The sequence below is a fragment of the Humulus lupulus genome, chromosome 7, assembly GCF_963169125.1.
Source record: "Humulus lupulus chromosome 7, drHumLupu1.1, whole genome shotgun sequence".
NCBI lineage: Eukaryota > Viridiplantae > Streptophyta > Magnoliopsida > Rosales > Cannabaceae > Humulus > Humulus lupulus.
This window is the reverse complement of record NC_084799.1, coordinates 59,091,343-59,107,682: the sequence shown is the minus strand read 5'-3', so window position 1 is coordinate 59,107,682 and position 16,340 is coordinate 59,091,343. Positions and strand designations below refer to the sequence as shown.

The window sequence follows — 16,340 nt, the reverse complement described above, 5'->3', positions numbered from 1 at the left end:
ATTATAAATATATTTTATTTATATTTTTTCCAACTATGTACACACGTGGCATGCCACATGTTATACAATGTGTACACATCATATTATTTACTCCACATAAGCTTCCAAATAAGCATTTATAATAATAAAATAATATAATGAAAATAAAAAATGGGGGGAAAATTGAGTGGGAATGGTTAAAAAATTTCCCTCCATACGTAGGTAAATATCATTACCTACTGATATTATTGGTAGGTAAAGCTATGTTCCGAAATATAATATAATGGACTAGCATTTACCTACTAATATTATCTACCAATAAATATTGGTAGGCAAAACATTACTTTCCCTACCAATATATATTGGTAGGTAAAATATTGGTAGGTAAAGATCAGATTTCTTGTAGTGGTTGTGGGTTTAGCTGTTGTTTGTGTTATATGTTTCACCTCTAATGCTTTTGCAGGCAGCAAGAGCAGTTGATTATAGTATTGGGAGTATGTTTCACCACTAAGAATCCACTTTCTGATCCATATCCATTCAATCTTATGTTCCAAACATCAATAGGCCCATCTGGCTTGAGCCCTGGGTGAGCACGTTACATTTTGGTACTAATTATTCTTAGCGATTCTTTTTTATTAAGACTCCTGTTTGGTCAGTAATGATATGTAATTAAGTCTCCTCTGTTGTAGGTTCATGCGGCCAGAAACTGCACAGGGCATATTTGTTAACTTCAAAGACTTGTACTATTACAATGGGAACAAGCTTCCTTTTGCTGCTGCTCAAATTGGCCAGGCTTTCAGAAATGAGGTTCTTAATTTTCTTATCGTTTGATATCACCTTGTGGTGAGTTTGTTTTGCTTGTGTTTATATAAATTAGAGCTTTGCATATTGTCTCTCTTTCCAACAATTTTCTGTTTCTTACAAAAAGTAAATTCTCTGCTCATTTGGTTAATTGTTGCCCAAATTATTGCTGTAGCTAATCAAATGCTTCCAAAAGTCAATGGCCTTGGGTTTCTTGTTGGTAGAGAGTAGAATGCTCTCAAACTAAGCTAAATCTGATGTGTCTAATTTAATGCGGTATAGAAAGTGGTAAAATTAGAATAAACTGTTCTCTGATGTGTCTAATTTAATGGCTATGAAAAGGTTAGAATAAACTGGTAAAATTAGTATAATTGCAGTTACATATCCTGTTATTACTTTGTATACGATTTTCTCTTTTTATTAAAGATACTCTCTTGCATCTCTTGTTTATAATCAACTTTTTTATATCTCTTCCCTTAGAACACTAGGCAATATATATAATAATCACTTAGTATGTATATGTCACATTTTATCACTTCCATGGTAGTATTGTTTTGCTAAGCAAGTTTTTTCTGTGTTGGAGCTGGTGTTGTTGTGTTGTTTATTTCTTTGTACCTATTTATATTATATAGGTTGGCGGCCGGAATACAGTGTTAAGTGATGCTATCCATAGGAAAATTCCTTTTGTGTCTGATTTGCCTACAATAATCTTTGGTGCTGATGTAACACATCCACAGTAGACATAGTAAATATTTGGTCTTTTGTCATTACTGCTTAATTAACTCTGTTTTGTGGTCTTTGGCAGAGATGGTGTTAGTGACAGACAATTTAGTCAAGTGATGCTTCACGAGGTAGATGCTATAAGAAAGGTATGTACTATTATCACTAAATGATTGAGGAATAGCCTTTAGAGCAGATATCAATCATTTCACAAAAACATGGCTGCGACTCTTATAGTGTTTACGTATTTGTTTATAAACAAGCTTGTCGTTCGCTTGAGGAAGGATATCTTCCTCCAATTATACTTGTTATTGTTCAGAAAAGGTATCATACCCGCCTTTTCCCAGCTGATTACAACAACCGTGATTCCATGGACAAGAGTGGCAACATTCAACCAGGTTTAGTCTGTGAATCCATTGTACCAATATATTTGTATAGCTAAATTTCAAAGGAAATCTAATTGATTTAACATTACATATAGGTACTGTTGTTGATACCCAAATCTGCCACCCAACTGAGTTTGACTTCTACCTTAACAGTCATGCTGGAATTCACGTTCAATTTTTTTGCTTTGGTCATGTTTAATATCTTTGTTAATTAATATAGAGTATTAATGAAAGTTATGTCTTGTAATATATACTCTTGTAGGGAACCAGTCGGCCTACTCACTACCATGTCTTGTTTGATTAGAACAATTTCCCTGCTGATGCCTTGCAAGTTCTCACCAACAATCTCTGCTACACTTAAATACTATTCATTTTCATTTTTTGTTCTCCGATTCCAACATTCTATTGTGAACTACTTTTGTTGTTCCTGTTCTTGACCTGATATAGGCATTTAAGAGGCATAATGTTATGTTTTTTTTTTTGTAGGATGGAAGGAGCAATGTGTCAAGTACTCTCCTTACTCCACATACTTTGAGGGCAGACTCAGCTCTGCCATGCCCAACTCTGTGTACAACCAAACACTACTACAAAATACCCTTTACGGGACACTTTTTTAGGACACGCACATAAATGCAAGTCCTTAAAAATATTTATGAAGTTTTTAGGACACTCATTGAGAGTCCTAAAAAAACACAATTTAGGACTCGCAATGAGTGTCCTAAAAAAAATGCGAGTCCTAAAAAAATCTGGGTTATAAAAATAAGTGTTTTACTTAATATTTTTAAGGACTTGCTTTGGGAGTCCTTATGTAACGACCCGGATTTTCAAGACTCGATAATGCGGAAATATAAATGTTTTCATTTAACAAAATGTCTCAAAAACCCATAGAAAAAAAACTTTTTTAAAAAGTCGTATGGCCATACTTAACATTTAGTTACAAACATGTTTTACAAAGATTAGAGTGAGCCTAGTTTAGGAAAATTACACAACATTTCCAAAAATAAAAAGGCTTCCCAAAAGGTCGGTCCACATGTACATTTGCAAGGAAGACTCCAGCGCTCACTGCTCTGCCTTACCCTTGCTCTTACCTACAACATGAAACAACTAGGTAAGCGAAAACGCTTAGTAAGATCAACTTTCAAACAAAGCATGTAGAGAATTAGGGTTCCGGACCCATCCGGACCCTAAACAATCAATTTCAAGAACGCTAAAGCGTCCTGGCAAATTTATGGTCATGGATGATAACCAAGGATAAATTAATTCATAACTAGATAAAAATCCTGCACTCAGAAAAATCCCAGAACAAGCAGATATATTATATCACAACTATATCTTATCAACAATTATATCCCTGCACTCAGAAAATCCCAGAGCAAGCAAATATATTATATCACAACTATATCTTATCAACAATTATATCCCTGCACTCAGAAAATCCCAGAGCAAGCATATATATTATATCACCAAATAATTCGAGACCAACGCTCGACAATTTCCAACAATTCATGCGTAACGCGCCCTCCAACATAATTGCTAATCTGTAAAAGAGAACCGAGTCCCCACACTAAGATCTAGCCAATAAATATTCTCATCAAGGGTAACTATCGTGTTACCTAGGGCATCGCTACTTATTCAAGAGTGTAATCCAATTTACACGATTTTACAGAGACTTCTATGTTAATCAGTGGTGCTGGTGAGCAGCTGCCCCTAGGGTGTTCAGCCTCACTCAATCTTGGCAACCCCTAGTATCTCTAGGCACTCTCACGGAATGGCCAATATTCACGGCTGCTATCCGGGAATAACTTATCAGAGCACTTGCTCGGATTCTAACCGTCCAATGATTAAGTAAGCATGAGGGCCCCTAGGTCCCATTTATCTTGGCGCCCCTAGGTTTAACCAGCTTATCCTCATCTCATGGCCACTCGTCGCGGTAATGAACCGGACATAAATAAAATCAAGCAGTGTGACGGGGATCAACCGTCTAGGATATGACGGACTTCTACCGTTCATATTTTTTAAATCAGCACTCACTAGACTAACGTCTCTAAGCAACTTTCTATGAAAGCCTATATATATGCATGTATCCCTATACTAACATACAAGACAGTAATCATTTCATGTTGCAGCCATACAATATAAGTTGACTTACTTGGAGTCCTTAGCGCTCAGCAGGTTTTCACCCTCCAACGTTCAGTCCAGTTACGCTTAGCCAATACTGTAGTTATCCATACAGTATACTCGGATTAATTATGGCACTAATAATTCATTATTATTATTTTGGGCAGTTTGGTCATTTTAATAAAAGTCATTTGTAAGGATTTATAATCCTTATTTGGTTTTAAACCTATTAAGGAAAGTCATACAAAATATTCGAGACTAAACCCTAAGTCTCGGGGAGACCTATCCTAAGGTCTCGATACCTAGGCTCGGGTATCACAATGGTATTTCCCATAATCCGCTAAAAATCTTATTCTTTCAAGGTATCACTATTAACCCGCACTTTCGACTAGTCGGTTAAAATATGTAAGATTTTAGCCAGTATTATATCCAGAAAATACAAATAAATTCCTTAATTATTTTTAAAGAAAATAAACTCTTTAAATTTTCCTTTTATTTTTCTTAAGGTTTTAATATCTAAAATCCGTTTTAAGAAAATTGCCTAATTTGTCTTAATTAGGAAAACCGTTATAAATTTCTCATCTTGACTAATTAATTTTCCAAAAGCAATTAATCAATTTTACTTATTAGGAAAATAATTTATTTAATTATTTTATCAAAATATAGGGTTTTAAACCCTCTTTTAATTTATTAACTATTAGTAAATTAAATCTCTTATTTTTAGAAAGAATAAAAACTCTTTAATAAAAATAATTCATTTAAACTCAAAGGGATAATTTTAGTGAAAATATGATTTCAAGACTTACCAATTTATATCTTGAAATAAGCAAAATTTTACTTTTTACCTTATGTTCCAAAATCTCATTTTTACACTAAGTGTGAAAAACCTAATTTTCACATTTTTAACTACATACTTCGTTAGTTCATAACTTGAAATTTACTTACCCAATTGTTACCAAAATTTCCCAATTCCATTTTTGTTATGCCATTTAGGTCTTTGTAAAATATTAGGTCAAAATGAGCATTTTTGATTGGTGAAATCATTTTCCAACAATGAGGTAAAAATGACCTTATTTTTAAGTCCTTATTTTTTTTCCAAACTTTGACAGTTAATAACTTTCAAACCGTTTAATATTTTCTTACCAAATTTTACAGTGGACTAATAGGTTATGCCAGAAATATGTCCACAAAATTTTAGAAAAAACTGGGTTCATTTGCCCTATACAGTGGCTGTCCAAACTTGGTTCCGAAAATAAGAATACGAAAAAACAGTTTTTTTACCTAAACTTTGAAATAGCATAACTTACTCATTTCTAAACATTTTTTTGTGTTTCAAAAGCTCAATTTTATGTACTCAATCTCAACAACATCACAGTACACTTAAACTTTACAAAACCAATATACAGTGGCTGCTTGACCCCTTGGAAGTCACAGCTCAAAACATGTTTTGTTTTAGGGTATCCTACCAAACCCTTGGGGGTTTTGGTTCCCATTTTCAAAAATCAATACACATGCATCATAAAAATTATTAAACAACTACCATAACCTTATTACATCACCAACAAGAAACTTTAAGCATTAGATATACAAAATAATGCTTAAAACTAAAAACCCTACAACAAAATCATCAAAAGTAAACTTTTTACCTCTTTGGTGTTCTTGCTTAAGGTTTGGACCTTCCTATTAGCTTTGGCTCCTCCAAAACCTTTCAAAAACCCTAACCAACTTCCCCCAACAACATAGTTAATTAGCTACTTGAAACTCTAAGCTTAAAACTTTACAAAAGCCTAGATTAATGAAACTTTACCTTAGGGAAAACCCTTCCTAGACCAAGACTTAGCTTCCAAGTTTCTTTGGTGTTCTTGGGGTTGAAAATGGAGAGAACACTTGAGAGAGTCTTCAAAAATCAGATGAGAGTGAATGAGGGAGGGAGAGTGGTCGGATTTGGGGGTTAAAATGGCTCACACAACTCTTCAAAATATCACAAAACACTTGAGTGCTTTTCTACCCACTTGCCCACTTGACTTCTTACACCTTTTTCACTCTCATTAAGTTTTAATCACCAAACTTACTATTAATTAATTAAATTAAATGTCTCTCATATTTAATTTAATTAACCACAAAATAAAATTTAACCTAAGGTCCATTCATGGAATAAAATTCCCCATTTCGGCAAAATTAGGCATTTAACACAAAATGCCCTAAAATTTCCATTTTCTTTTAGGTTTATTATTTTTGACCAAACTTTAACTTTTATGAATGTATTTTATGCCCAAAATATAATTGCCATGATTTTTCGTTTTATTTTCTGAGATTTTTACCCGATCAGGGTTTTTGTGTCGGTCCAGGACCGAAAGTCTTATCTTGACTTTTAAAAATCACAAAATTCATATTTTGGCTAGCAATAACTCATGGAATACTTACAAACAAAATATAATATTATTTAAAATAATATTCTTAACCCGGGGGAAAAATCCCGACCCGAGTCGTTTAAAGGTACCCAAAAACGTAGGACGTTACACCTTAATACTCTTTTAGGACTCGCAATGAGTGTCCTAAAAGAATCTGCGAGTCCTAAAAAACCTGGGCTAAAAAAAGTGTCTTACTTATTAATAAATTTAAGGTCTTTCTTTGGGAGTCCTTAATACTTTTTAAGACTTGCTTGCGAGTCCTAAAAAAGTATTAAGGACTCCCAAAGCAAGCCCTTAAATATTTTATGTAAAACACTTAAAACAGCCATATACATTTCGAAAATAGGGTTACATACTTAACAACTATACAAATTGAGGGATTTTATTACTCAAAACCAGTAGCCCATGGCTGCTATATCTGCTGAATGGACCAAGGTTGCTGAACGGCTGAAGGTGAATGGCAGCAGGTGGTGAACGGCGCTCGACAGAAGTGACGATGGTGAACGGCGCTGGGTTCTCGGTTCCACCATTCTCGGCATCGCTCGACGGGCTGTGTTTTCTCGGCTCCAGCACTCATGGCGGCGCTCGACGGGCTGTGTTGTCTCGGCTCCAACACTCACGGCGGCGCTCGACGGGCTGTGTTCTCTCGGCTCCGGCAAGTTCTTGGAGTGAGTTCCAGGCCGTTGCTCACGGTTCCAGCCCAACCATACGTTCAGGTATATATGTTGTTTTTTTTATTATTTGTTTGGTTATATAAAGATATATATATTATAATTTTAGATATATATATATGATATATATGATAAATATATATATATTATAATTTCAGAGATATATATTTATATATATATATCTAGCGAATTACATTTTATATTTATATGAATTTGTTCTGTGATATGGATCTCATTCGCAGTGGCACTGGACTGGTGATTTATATATTGATTGACTGCTTGTTCAATGGGTCATCAACATAGCTAATGTTGTCGAATTCTCTAAACCACCTGAAAATCTTTCGTATCCTCAACAAATAGGTATGTTCTTTACTCAGCTGCTTAAAAATTGTATTTGTGAATTTGTGTTAATTGATGTTTGTGTCAATTTATCTGTAAGTTTTGTTGAATTTGACTGCTTAAACTGGTCTTGTTATATAAACTAAGTTTTTCTTAACTTATGCATAATAACTGTTTGATGGAATGCTTCAGTGAGAGTTATGAGTAAATTGAGTTATTATTATAGCTTCCTTTTTTTTAATCAGCTTTTTTTTTTAATGGAAATTGCAATTGAAAGAACAATATTCTAATGGATATGCATTACTTTACCTTCTTCTAAATCCTTAGTACTCATCATTTTTTTAATAAAATTCTCACTACATAATAATAAAGATTCGGTCTACTATACATAAACGCATGTGCATATATAAATTTATATTATCATGGGACTACTATATAGTTTGTTCTGTTAGCAGCAGATGTGGCATAAATTGGTAGATATCATGGGAAAAATTCTCATACCAACTTCTTTACTTTCTTTCCACTAAACTAAAACTTGTAGGGAGTGGCTTTTTTACAAGTAAAATATCACTTCTGATTTGCTTCTTTAAGAGTCCTAAAAACAGTTTTTTAGGACTCGCATTGAGAGTCCTAAAAAACCTTAGTTTTTAAGGCTCTCAAATAGAGGACTCGCGCCCTGCGAGTCCTAAAATTTTTTTTAGGACTCGCAATGCTAGTCCTAAAAAACCCTTTTTGTAGTAGTGAAAGTAACAACTCAGAAAATGGAAACCATTTTAACATCATCTGAATAGGTGGGCTTTTTATTTCCCTTGTGCACACTATAAATGATTAATGGAAAGATTGTAGTACTTTTATTACTACAAATTTTATCTATTAAGTGGTAGCTGCTAGATCTGTTATGGTTTTCTATGAATCTGTTAGTCTTACTCGAATTTTTAGCTCATTATAAGTGATGTATTCTCTTCTTCTATTTAACACTTCTATATATTTCAATAAAGTTCAGTTCATTCATTCTCTATCCTTTTTGATTTTCTCATTCACTTTCATTTTTGAATTTAAAAAGACGATGCTTCTTCCTGCCCTTCTTTATTATTGAAATTAATTCCCCTGCTCATGTATGTTGTTCGGTGTGATTATATGCTGAATATCATTCCTTGTATTTTCTCCTGTGTGATACTTCAAGCATTGATCTGTAGACTTATCTCAGTTTTTGGTGGATCCTACTCCATTTTCTAGGATCTTGCAGGCAAAGGACACCAAGTGAATTAGATAGAGAGGTTAAGAACTTGAAGGTGGCATTTACTGACCTGTTTTTGAAGCATAACACTTTCAAAGAAACTGCAAAGCCATCGAGATATTGATGCAAATAATGGAAGAATGTATTTCACTAATTTTTGTATACATTTCTTGTTTTGTATTTAGTGATAAAGGAATCTAAATTGGGCATAAATTATGTTGTAATATGATTTCTTAAGCCTAGACTAATAGACTAAATATTGTAATTACATTTGAGTAATTAATAAAAATCTATTTATGTTACCTTATTTGGCTTCAACTTTCATATTTGTTTTCCTAGTTTTGTGTAAGTAAAAAAAGATTATGTTTCTCTAAGCTAATATAACACATGTGTTATACTAAAGTGTAGTATAACACAAATAATGTGTTATACTAAAGTTTAGTATAACACAAAAAATGTGTTATACTAAAGTGTAGTATAACACAAAAAAAGTGTTATATAATCGACTATAAATAACATAATTCAACACTTATCTATATATTAAAATAACACAGAAATTGTGTTATTGTTGACAATACAATAACACATCTGTATAACACTGATAAAGTGTTATGTAAAGTACCCTGACCTACGATAACATAGTCGGTCTTAACACATCAGAAAGTGTTATCGTATGCTTTGATAACACATTTTCGGTGTTATTAAAAGCATTTTTTCTTGTAGTGTTACATTTAAGTGGTGGGACCCACTTTTCTTTATTTAATTTTTTTTCTCATTTTTCTTCTCCCTCCCCCAACTCTTCTTCTTCTTCTTTTCCTTTTCTTTTCTTTTTCTCTTTTTCCTTCTCCACGGCAGCCATGGAAGCCACCATAGATAGAGACTTGTAAAACCTGATGACTTTTTCAGGTTGAAAAGTCAAAAAGGAAGGAAAAAAATTATTATTAAATTATATATTTGTGGGGGGACCCACTTATTTTTTTTCCTTTTTCTTCTCCCTCCCTGATTCTTCTTCTTCTTCTTCCTTGCTTTTCTCTCGGCAAGCCACGGCAAGGGTACTAGACCCAACAACTACCGGCCACCATTTCCGACACTCGTCAGTGCTGCAGTTTCCCCGACCGGCTATGACAACAACCCCAAAGTTTGGTGACCATCGGAGCAAGGACGCCCCCGTACGGCCACTCCGAAGTTTTGTTGTCGAAACTTTGAGGTGACTTTTCGGCGAAATCCGACCACCGTTCGGCGAGTGGGTGGCACCGTTGGAATCAACGTCACGAGAGGAACGTCGCCTACTAAGTCATTCCGGTCAACTTGTTGTTTTTCTCCAGCGAGATTTTGGGTATCTCCGCCCCTTTGGAAGCATTTTCTGGCGACATCAGAGGTCATTTGGGCAAAGGAGCTGTACTTCCATGATGTCATCGAGGGGATTATTTTGATATATGCCATGCATATATTCATTGACGTTTTCGGTACACCGCTCATTGCCGCCACCAACTGCTACTGTGCACTGCTTGGGTGAGGTTCCAGAACTTGAAATTAAATATGGTCATATTGTATGTCATTGGACACAATTTTGAATAAGGAATGCAATGATGATAATCGTTTGCTCATTTGGTGCATGTAGGAAAAGCGTGATATAAAAATCAGACTAAATCACTCTAGGATCATCGTTAAGCTTAGGAGCTTCGCTTTGGGCTCAAATTGAAAATTCTAAGGAGGTAGGGACTCAACTTGACTATTGGAATTATTTTACTTGTATTGAATTGCATTAAACATATTCCAATTTTGATATTTATAAAATGTTTGAAAAATAGAAAACTTAATCTGCATGTTTTCTGATCTGTTCTGAGGGCACTGAGTGCCAAATATATATTTGTTCACTTATTTAGGCAGGATATGATTTTTGGGTTTTATTCAAATGCAGTTATTATGTTGGCCAATTTTCTAAAATATAAAGGGAATATGTTTATTTCTTTTCATGTTTACCTGCATTTGGTTATACCGATGAGAGCCATAGTGATCATGATTTGTGCATGTTATTGTTTCACAACTTAGTCTCTATGTCATCGTAGGTAGATCAGGTGTCCACTCACCTGTAGGTGTAAAGACCTAGTATCTGTATACATGAAGTGTTTTGAGCCTCCCCTTGTGGTGGTTATCAGGCCCGGCTACCCGGTTTAGGAAGTCGGTTTTTCTATGGTGGGTAACGGGAACTAGGGATCTAGTGGACGGTGTGATGTGCACTTGTATCTACGCTCTTATGATTATTTGTGGTTTCTTTCTATTTTGGTTTATACATGATGATATATGTTTTTTTTTCAAAGCTAACCATGTAGGGGTTGTATTAAACTTTTAGGTCCTATGTTATTAGTTGTTTTCCTACTGAGCTTTATAAGCTCACCCCATATCTCTCCCATTGCAAGAGCCTAGTGACGCGAATGTGGAAGATGAAGCCAATGTGTTTAGTGCCATGGTCCTATCTTTTGAATATTATATATGGATTTAATTTGGAACCTAATTGTCTGTATATCTAACTTAGCTATGTAATAGTTAGGAATGAGAAATGATAGATGCTAAGTATTATTTTGGGTGTTTATGACTTATTAAATTTAACTTTTTGGTGATTACATAATTGTGGGAATATTATTGTTCTATGTACAATGATAAATGATCATGCTTTTATCACTAATTTTTTTTTATATATAATTATAGGAGTTATTCCATTATTTTAACTCATAATTATAGTATTATTTAATATAAATTAAATGATCATTTATAAAGATTATTTTCCTACAAGGGTCAAAGTTTGACCTTTGACCACCTAAGTTATGGATATTACAAATCTGCCACGGCCTAGGGTTCGGGTTGTGACACTTCTGGCCACCAGTTACTACCACGTACTGCTCAGTGATGTTCACCAGTTGCTGATGAGGACTGCCACCAAGTGGCGTAGCCTCACTCGCCGCCAGCTACCTAAAAAGCCAGTGAAATTTTCACGTCAAAACTTTGACTGCATTTTCTGATGAACTCCAATAACCACTCGGGGAACGGTTGGTACCGTTGGAACCAGCATGGAGAGAGGAACAAAACCCACTAAATCATTCCGGTCAAGTCGCCATTTTTCTCTGGTGAGATTTTGGGTATCACAGCCCCTTTGGGAGTGTTTTTCAACGACACTGGTGGCTGTTTGGATTAACGGGTTGCACATTTGAGATGCACTCATCAAGGGGGTCATTTTGATATATGCCACACCTACCTTTGTTGACATTTCCGGTGCACCGCTCACTGCCGCCACCAATCGGCACTGTGCACTTCTTGGGTGAGGTTTCAGAATTTGAAATTTTAAATATAGTCTATTATATGTCATTGGACATGATTTTGAATAAGGAATGCAATTATGATAATCATTTGCTTATGTGATGCACGTAGGAAAAAACGTGGTATTAAAGTTGAACTAAATCACTTTAGAATCATCGTTAAGCTTATGAGTGTTGCTTTGGACTTGGATTGAAAATTCTAAGGAGGTAGGAACTCAATTTTATTATTGGACTTGTTTTATATATATCAAATAACATTAGAAATATTCTAATTTTTATTTATAAAATGTTTGAATAGTTGAAAACTTAACCTATATGCTTTTCTGGACTGTTATGAGGGCACTGAGTGCCAAATACATTTTTATACGCTTATCTATGAAGGTTATGATTTTTGGTTTTATTCATATACAACTGTTATGCTGCCCAATTTTCTAAAATAAAGGGAATATGTTATTTTGTTATTTTATTTTTCTGCATTTGGTAATATTGTTGAGAGCCATATTGATCATGATTTATGCATATTGTTCTTTCACGACCTAGTCTTCATGTCATCATAGGTAGGTCAAGTGTTCACCCACTTTTAGGTGTAAAGACCTAGTATCTATATATAGGATGGAGCTGAGCCACCTCTTGTGGTGGTTATCAGGCACGAGTACCCGATTTAGGATGTCATTTTCTATGGTGGGTATATCAGTAACTAGTGATCTAGTGGACGGTGTGATGTACATGTGTAGTTTGTCTCTTGTGATTATTTGCGGTCTCTCTGTTTTTTTTTACACATGATGATATGTTTTCTTTTAAAAGCTAATCATGCAGGATTTTTTATTAAAACTATGGGTCCTTTGTGATGAGTTTTCCTATTGGGACCCCCTATTTATCCCTTCCAGGAAAACATTCAGTTGAGACTAGTGGATACCAGGACGGATGGGGATCCGAAGTTTGGATATTTCCTAGATTAGTACAATCTAGATTTCTTGGTTTCAAGGAAATGTGTATGACTTGGGAATTATCCCTGATTCTATTAAGGTATATGAATTAAATTGAGCTATATTATTTACTTAGGAGGATCACATATGCTTGATATATTTTTATGATTTGTAACTTATTAAATTTAACTATTTGGTGATTCCATATATGTGGGAATATTACTTTTAAACATATATATAATGAGAGTGGTCCTAATTTCATTATTATTATTTTCTATATAATTATAGGAGTTATTCCATTATTCTTGGACTTATGATTATTGTAGTTTATGGTATAACTTAAAGGATCACTTATAAGCATTATATTCCAACAATGGTCAAAGTTTGACTGTTGACCACCAAATTTATGGATATTACACATCTGCCACTGCCTAGGTGTAGCATCCCAAATTCGCTAATAAGGCTTAAGCCCTTGATTAGCGTGCCAGGAGGGTAATAATTGATTTAATTATGCTAATATGTGAATTTAATGATTATGTGATTAGAAATGCATGTTTAGGTGAATTAAATATGCATGTGGGCCCCATCTGGTTATTAGGGGCATATATGTAATTTTAGCTAGTCGAGGGCATAAATGTGATATATGTGTGTATTGTGATTGAGACCACGAGGGTATGGTGTTATATTTGTGATGCACGATCCAAGACGGTCCTAGGGGGAGCAGTTTGGCTAAATAGTCACTACGTGGTTGAATACCCGGCTCGAGAGGAGCCTATGGGTATTTTGAGAATACAATATATGTTTGGGAATTACTGGGTAATAGGTAGAAATTTAGCAATTATTTGAGCATGTTGGGATTAAAATGGGGATTTATAGGAACACTCGAGGACATAGCGGGATGTGGCAATTGACGGAATTGACATTGGTGGCACTATGGGTTTAAGATTGACTTAAGGGTATTTTGGACTTTTTGGCTAAGGGATAGACTTAAGCATTTGGGCAGTTGGAACTCTAGAATTACTTGGAAGAAAAGCAGGAGTTCTCAGCTCTATCTCTCTCACATTCAACTCTCTCTCCCTCTTTATGAAGTTTGGAGATTTTTGATGAAAGTTGAAGGATTCTAGTCTAAAAGATTGAAGGATTAGACTTGTTATGCTTGGGGATTAGCTCAAAGTTGAACACATCTCAGAGGTAAGATCCTAAACTTAATATTTTCTGTTGAATTCTGCTATGGATTGGAAGTTGCATGAGAGTTAAGCTTTAATTTTTATTTTGAGTGTTGGTGAGGATTTTGGAATCGTTTATGGGTTTATTAGGATGTTTAGGCTGTATGGATAGGGAATATGGGCTTAATTCTGGGTTCAATTGATGTTTAGGGTGTGAATTAGTGGTGTAGGCTCAGGGAAAAGTGTAGGAAAATGGTGGATTTATGGGTTTCTGGGGCCCGAGCTGCGACCTTGTTCCTCAGGCGCCGCGACCCGCGTGTTTGAAGAGGCTGGAGAAGCCTCTAAGTTTTCCCAGGCACCGCGGTGCACCCACGTTATTTATTGGTTTAAGACTTAATGGATGGTTATTATGAATGCGTTGTGACTAGGTTTTCAACAAGGCTCAAATTAGGGGACTGTGCTCGGGATCGCATTGGCTTTTCAGCTAGGGACACAGGTAAGAAAACTGTTGTACCCATAGAGCAGAGCACGACCCAATTGTTTGTGTTTTAGGGGGCGGCCTTATTGTTTATGCTTAATATATGTGTGGATATTTGTGATTATTATGCTATGTTATGCATGTTTGTGAGTGAACTGCGAAGGCTGGGAATGACGAAGGCCGAGAACGATGAAGGTAGGCAATGGCAAGAAGCTGGGTACGCAAGTGGTCGGGATCAGTGTTAAGCATGCTGAGTGCAGGCCGCTAGGGCAAGACCCTCCTGGGACGGTGTAGGCCGCTATATGTTTAGCCTGTTGGATGTTTTGCTGTATACTGTGGAATGTTATGTTATATGTTGAGTTTTCTTGCTGGGCTTTGGCTCACGAGTGCTCTATGGTGCAGGTAAGGGAAAATGGAGGATTGACCAACCATGAGTATGGAGAGCGTGGAGCGACGGGTACATGTTCGGCCTACTTGGTTGCCACGACGAGGGTTATTTTGGGGAAAGTACTATAATGAACTCTTTTTTCACTTAGGTTGACTGTAATTATATTTTTGAGTTGTAATATATTTTCCAAATAGTATTTTGGGATCCCAACTGTATAACTTTTTATGATTTCAATGAATGTCCAATTTTTTTATAATTAATGTCATAAAATGGGTTTTATTTCAATTTAGTCACACGTGTAACCTGAAGCCTCGATTAGCGAGCTAATGACACATTTTTAACTCACATAGTAACGACTCTAAGGAAGTAGGGCGTTACAACTTGGTATCAGAGCGTGCCAAGGTTTTTGGTTCTTGGAAATCGACTGAACATGTATGCTCGCTGCCAGTGACAAGCTCGACTCAGGGTTGGTTAGTATTTAATGAAATATATGCTTAATTGCTTGTTTAAGTGCTCTGTTTCCCTGAATTTATAGATAGAGAGTGATGAATGTGCTGATATATGCATAATGTTAGGGCATGGCCACTTGATTGTGTTATGTTATGTGTGAGGCGTGGACTTGCTGGTTGTGGTTGATTGATGAGATTGTGATGTGGTTTTGGATGTTGTTATCATGCCTCATGTGCAGCGTCATTGATTGCAGGCATATTACAGTAATGCCTCGGCGATGAATTAGACTTCGCGGTAATAGGGCCGAGGTTGACAACCAGGGTCAAGACCCTCCACCTACCCCACTGAATTGGCAACAGTTATTTGCCGAGATGGAAGCTAGACTTCATCGAACATAAGAAGAGCTTCGACAGTTGAGGCAGCAAGCCCCTCCCAAGGGTTATTTGGTTACAGGTTCCACAGGCTGTGGCACCAGTGCTGGCCCAACTGCTATGGAAAATAGGTGGGAACCTTTGTATGAGAGGTTCAAGAAGAAGCATGCTCCCACCTTTGAGGGTTGCCCAGACCCACTGCGGGTAGAGCAGTGGATGAAGATGATTTCTTCCATCCTAGATTTCATGAGGGTGGAAGGGAATGAGAGAGTAGCCTGAGCTAGCTACATGTTGAGAGAGGATGCATACATCTAGTGGGATGTCGTGTCTCAGAGAATGAATGTGGCAGTCATGAATTGGAAAGAATTGAGAAACATTTTTAATGAGAAGTATTACAGTGTTGTAGTCCGAGCTGCAAAGATTGATGAGTTTACTAACTTGACTCATAAATGGATGACGGTGATTGAGTATACTTTGAAGTTTGACTGGTTAGCGAAGTTTGGACCGGATTTGGTGCCTACTGACATGGCACAGAGAGATTGATTTGTGCTGGGATTGAATGTTATGATCACCCGTGACATCAAG

The 16,340-nt window shown here is 35.9% G+C and overlaps 1 protein-coding gene and 1 long non-coding RNA gene across 2 annotated transcripts; both read left to right on the top strand.

The window, feature by feature from the left end:
* The first annotated feature begins 414 nt into the window (after nucleotides 1–414).
* LOC133789646 (uncharacterized) lies at nucleotides 415–708 on the top strand. Its single transcript, XR_009873648.1, has 2 exons — nucleotides 415–565; nucleotides 669–708. It is a non-coding gene; the product is annotated as an uncharacterized LOC133789646 (long non-coding RNA).
* A 400-nt stretch (nucleotides 709–1,108) lies between these two features.
* Nucleotides 1,109–2,190, top strand: LOC133791746 (protein argonaute 11-like). Its single transcript, XM_062229663.1, has 7 exons — nucleotides 1,109–1,122; nucleotides 1,207–1,225; nucleotides 1,413–1,516; nucleotides 1,586–1,649; nucleotides 1,820–1,898; nucleotides 1,982–2,055; nucleotides 2,149–2,190. The coding sequence occupies exons 1-7, from the start codon at nucleotides 1,109–1,111 to the stop codon at nucleotides 2,188–2,190; spliced, it is 396 nt and encodes a 131-aa protein (XP_062085647.1).
* The last annotated feature ends 14,150 nt before the right edge of the window (nucleotides 2,191–16,340 follow it).

Coding starts and splice junctions, on each gene's coding strand:
- LOC133791746 (XM_062229663.1), top strand. Junction 1,517..1,585: donor GCTGATGTAACACATCCACA/GTAGACATAGTA, acceptor GGTCTTTGGCAG/AGATGGTGTTAGTGACAGAC. Junction 2,056..2,148: donor ACAGTCATGCTGGAATTCAC/GTTCAATTTTTT, acceptor ATACTCTTGTAG/GGAACCAGTCGGCCTACTCA.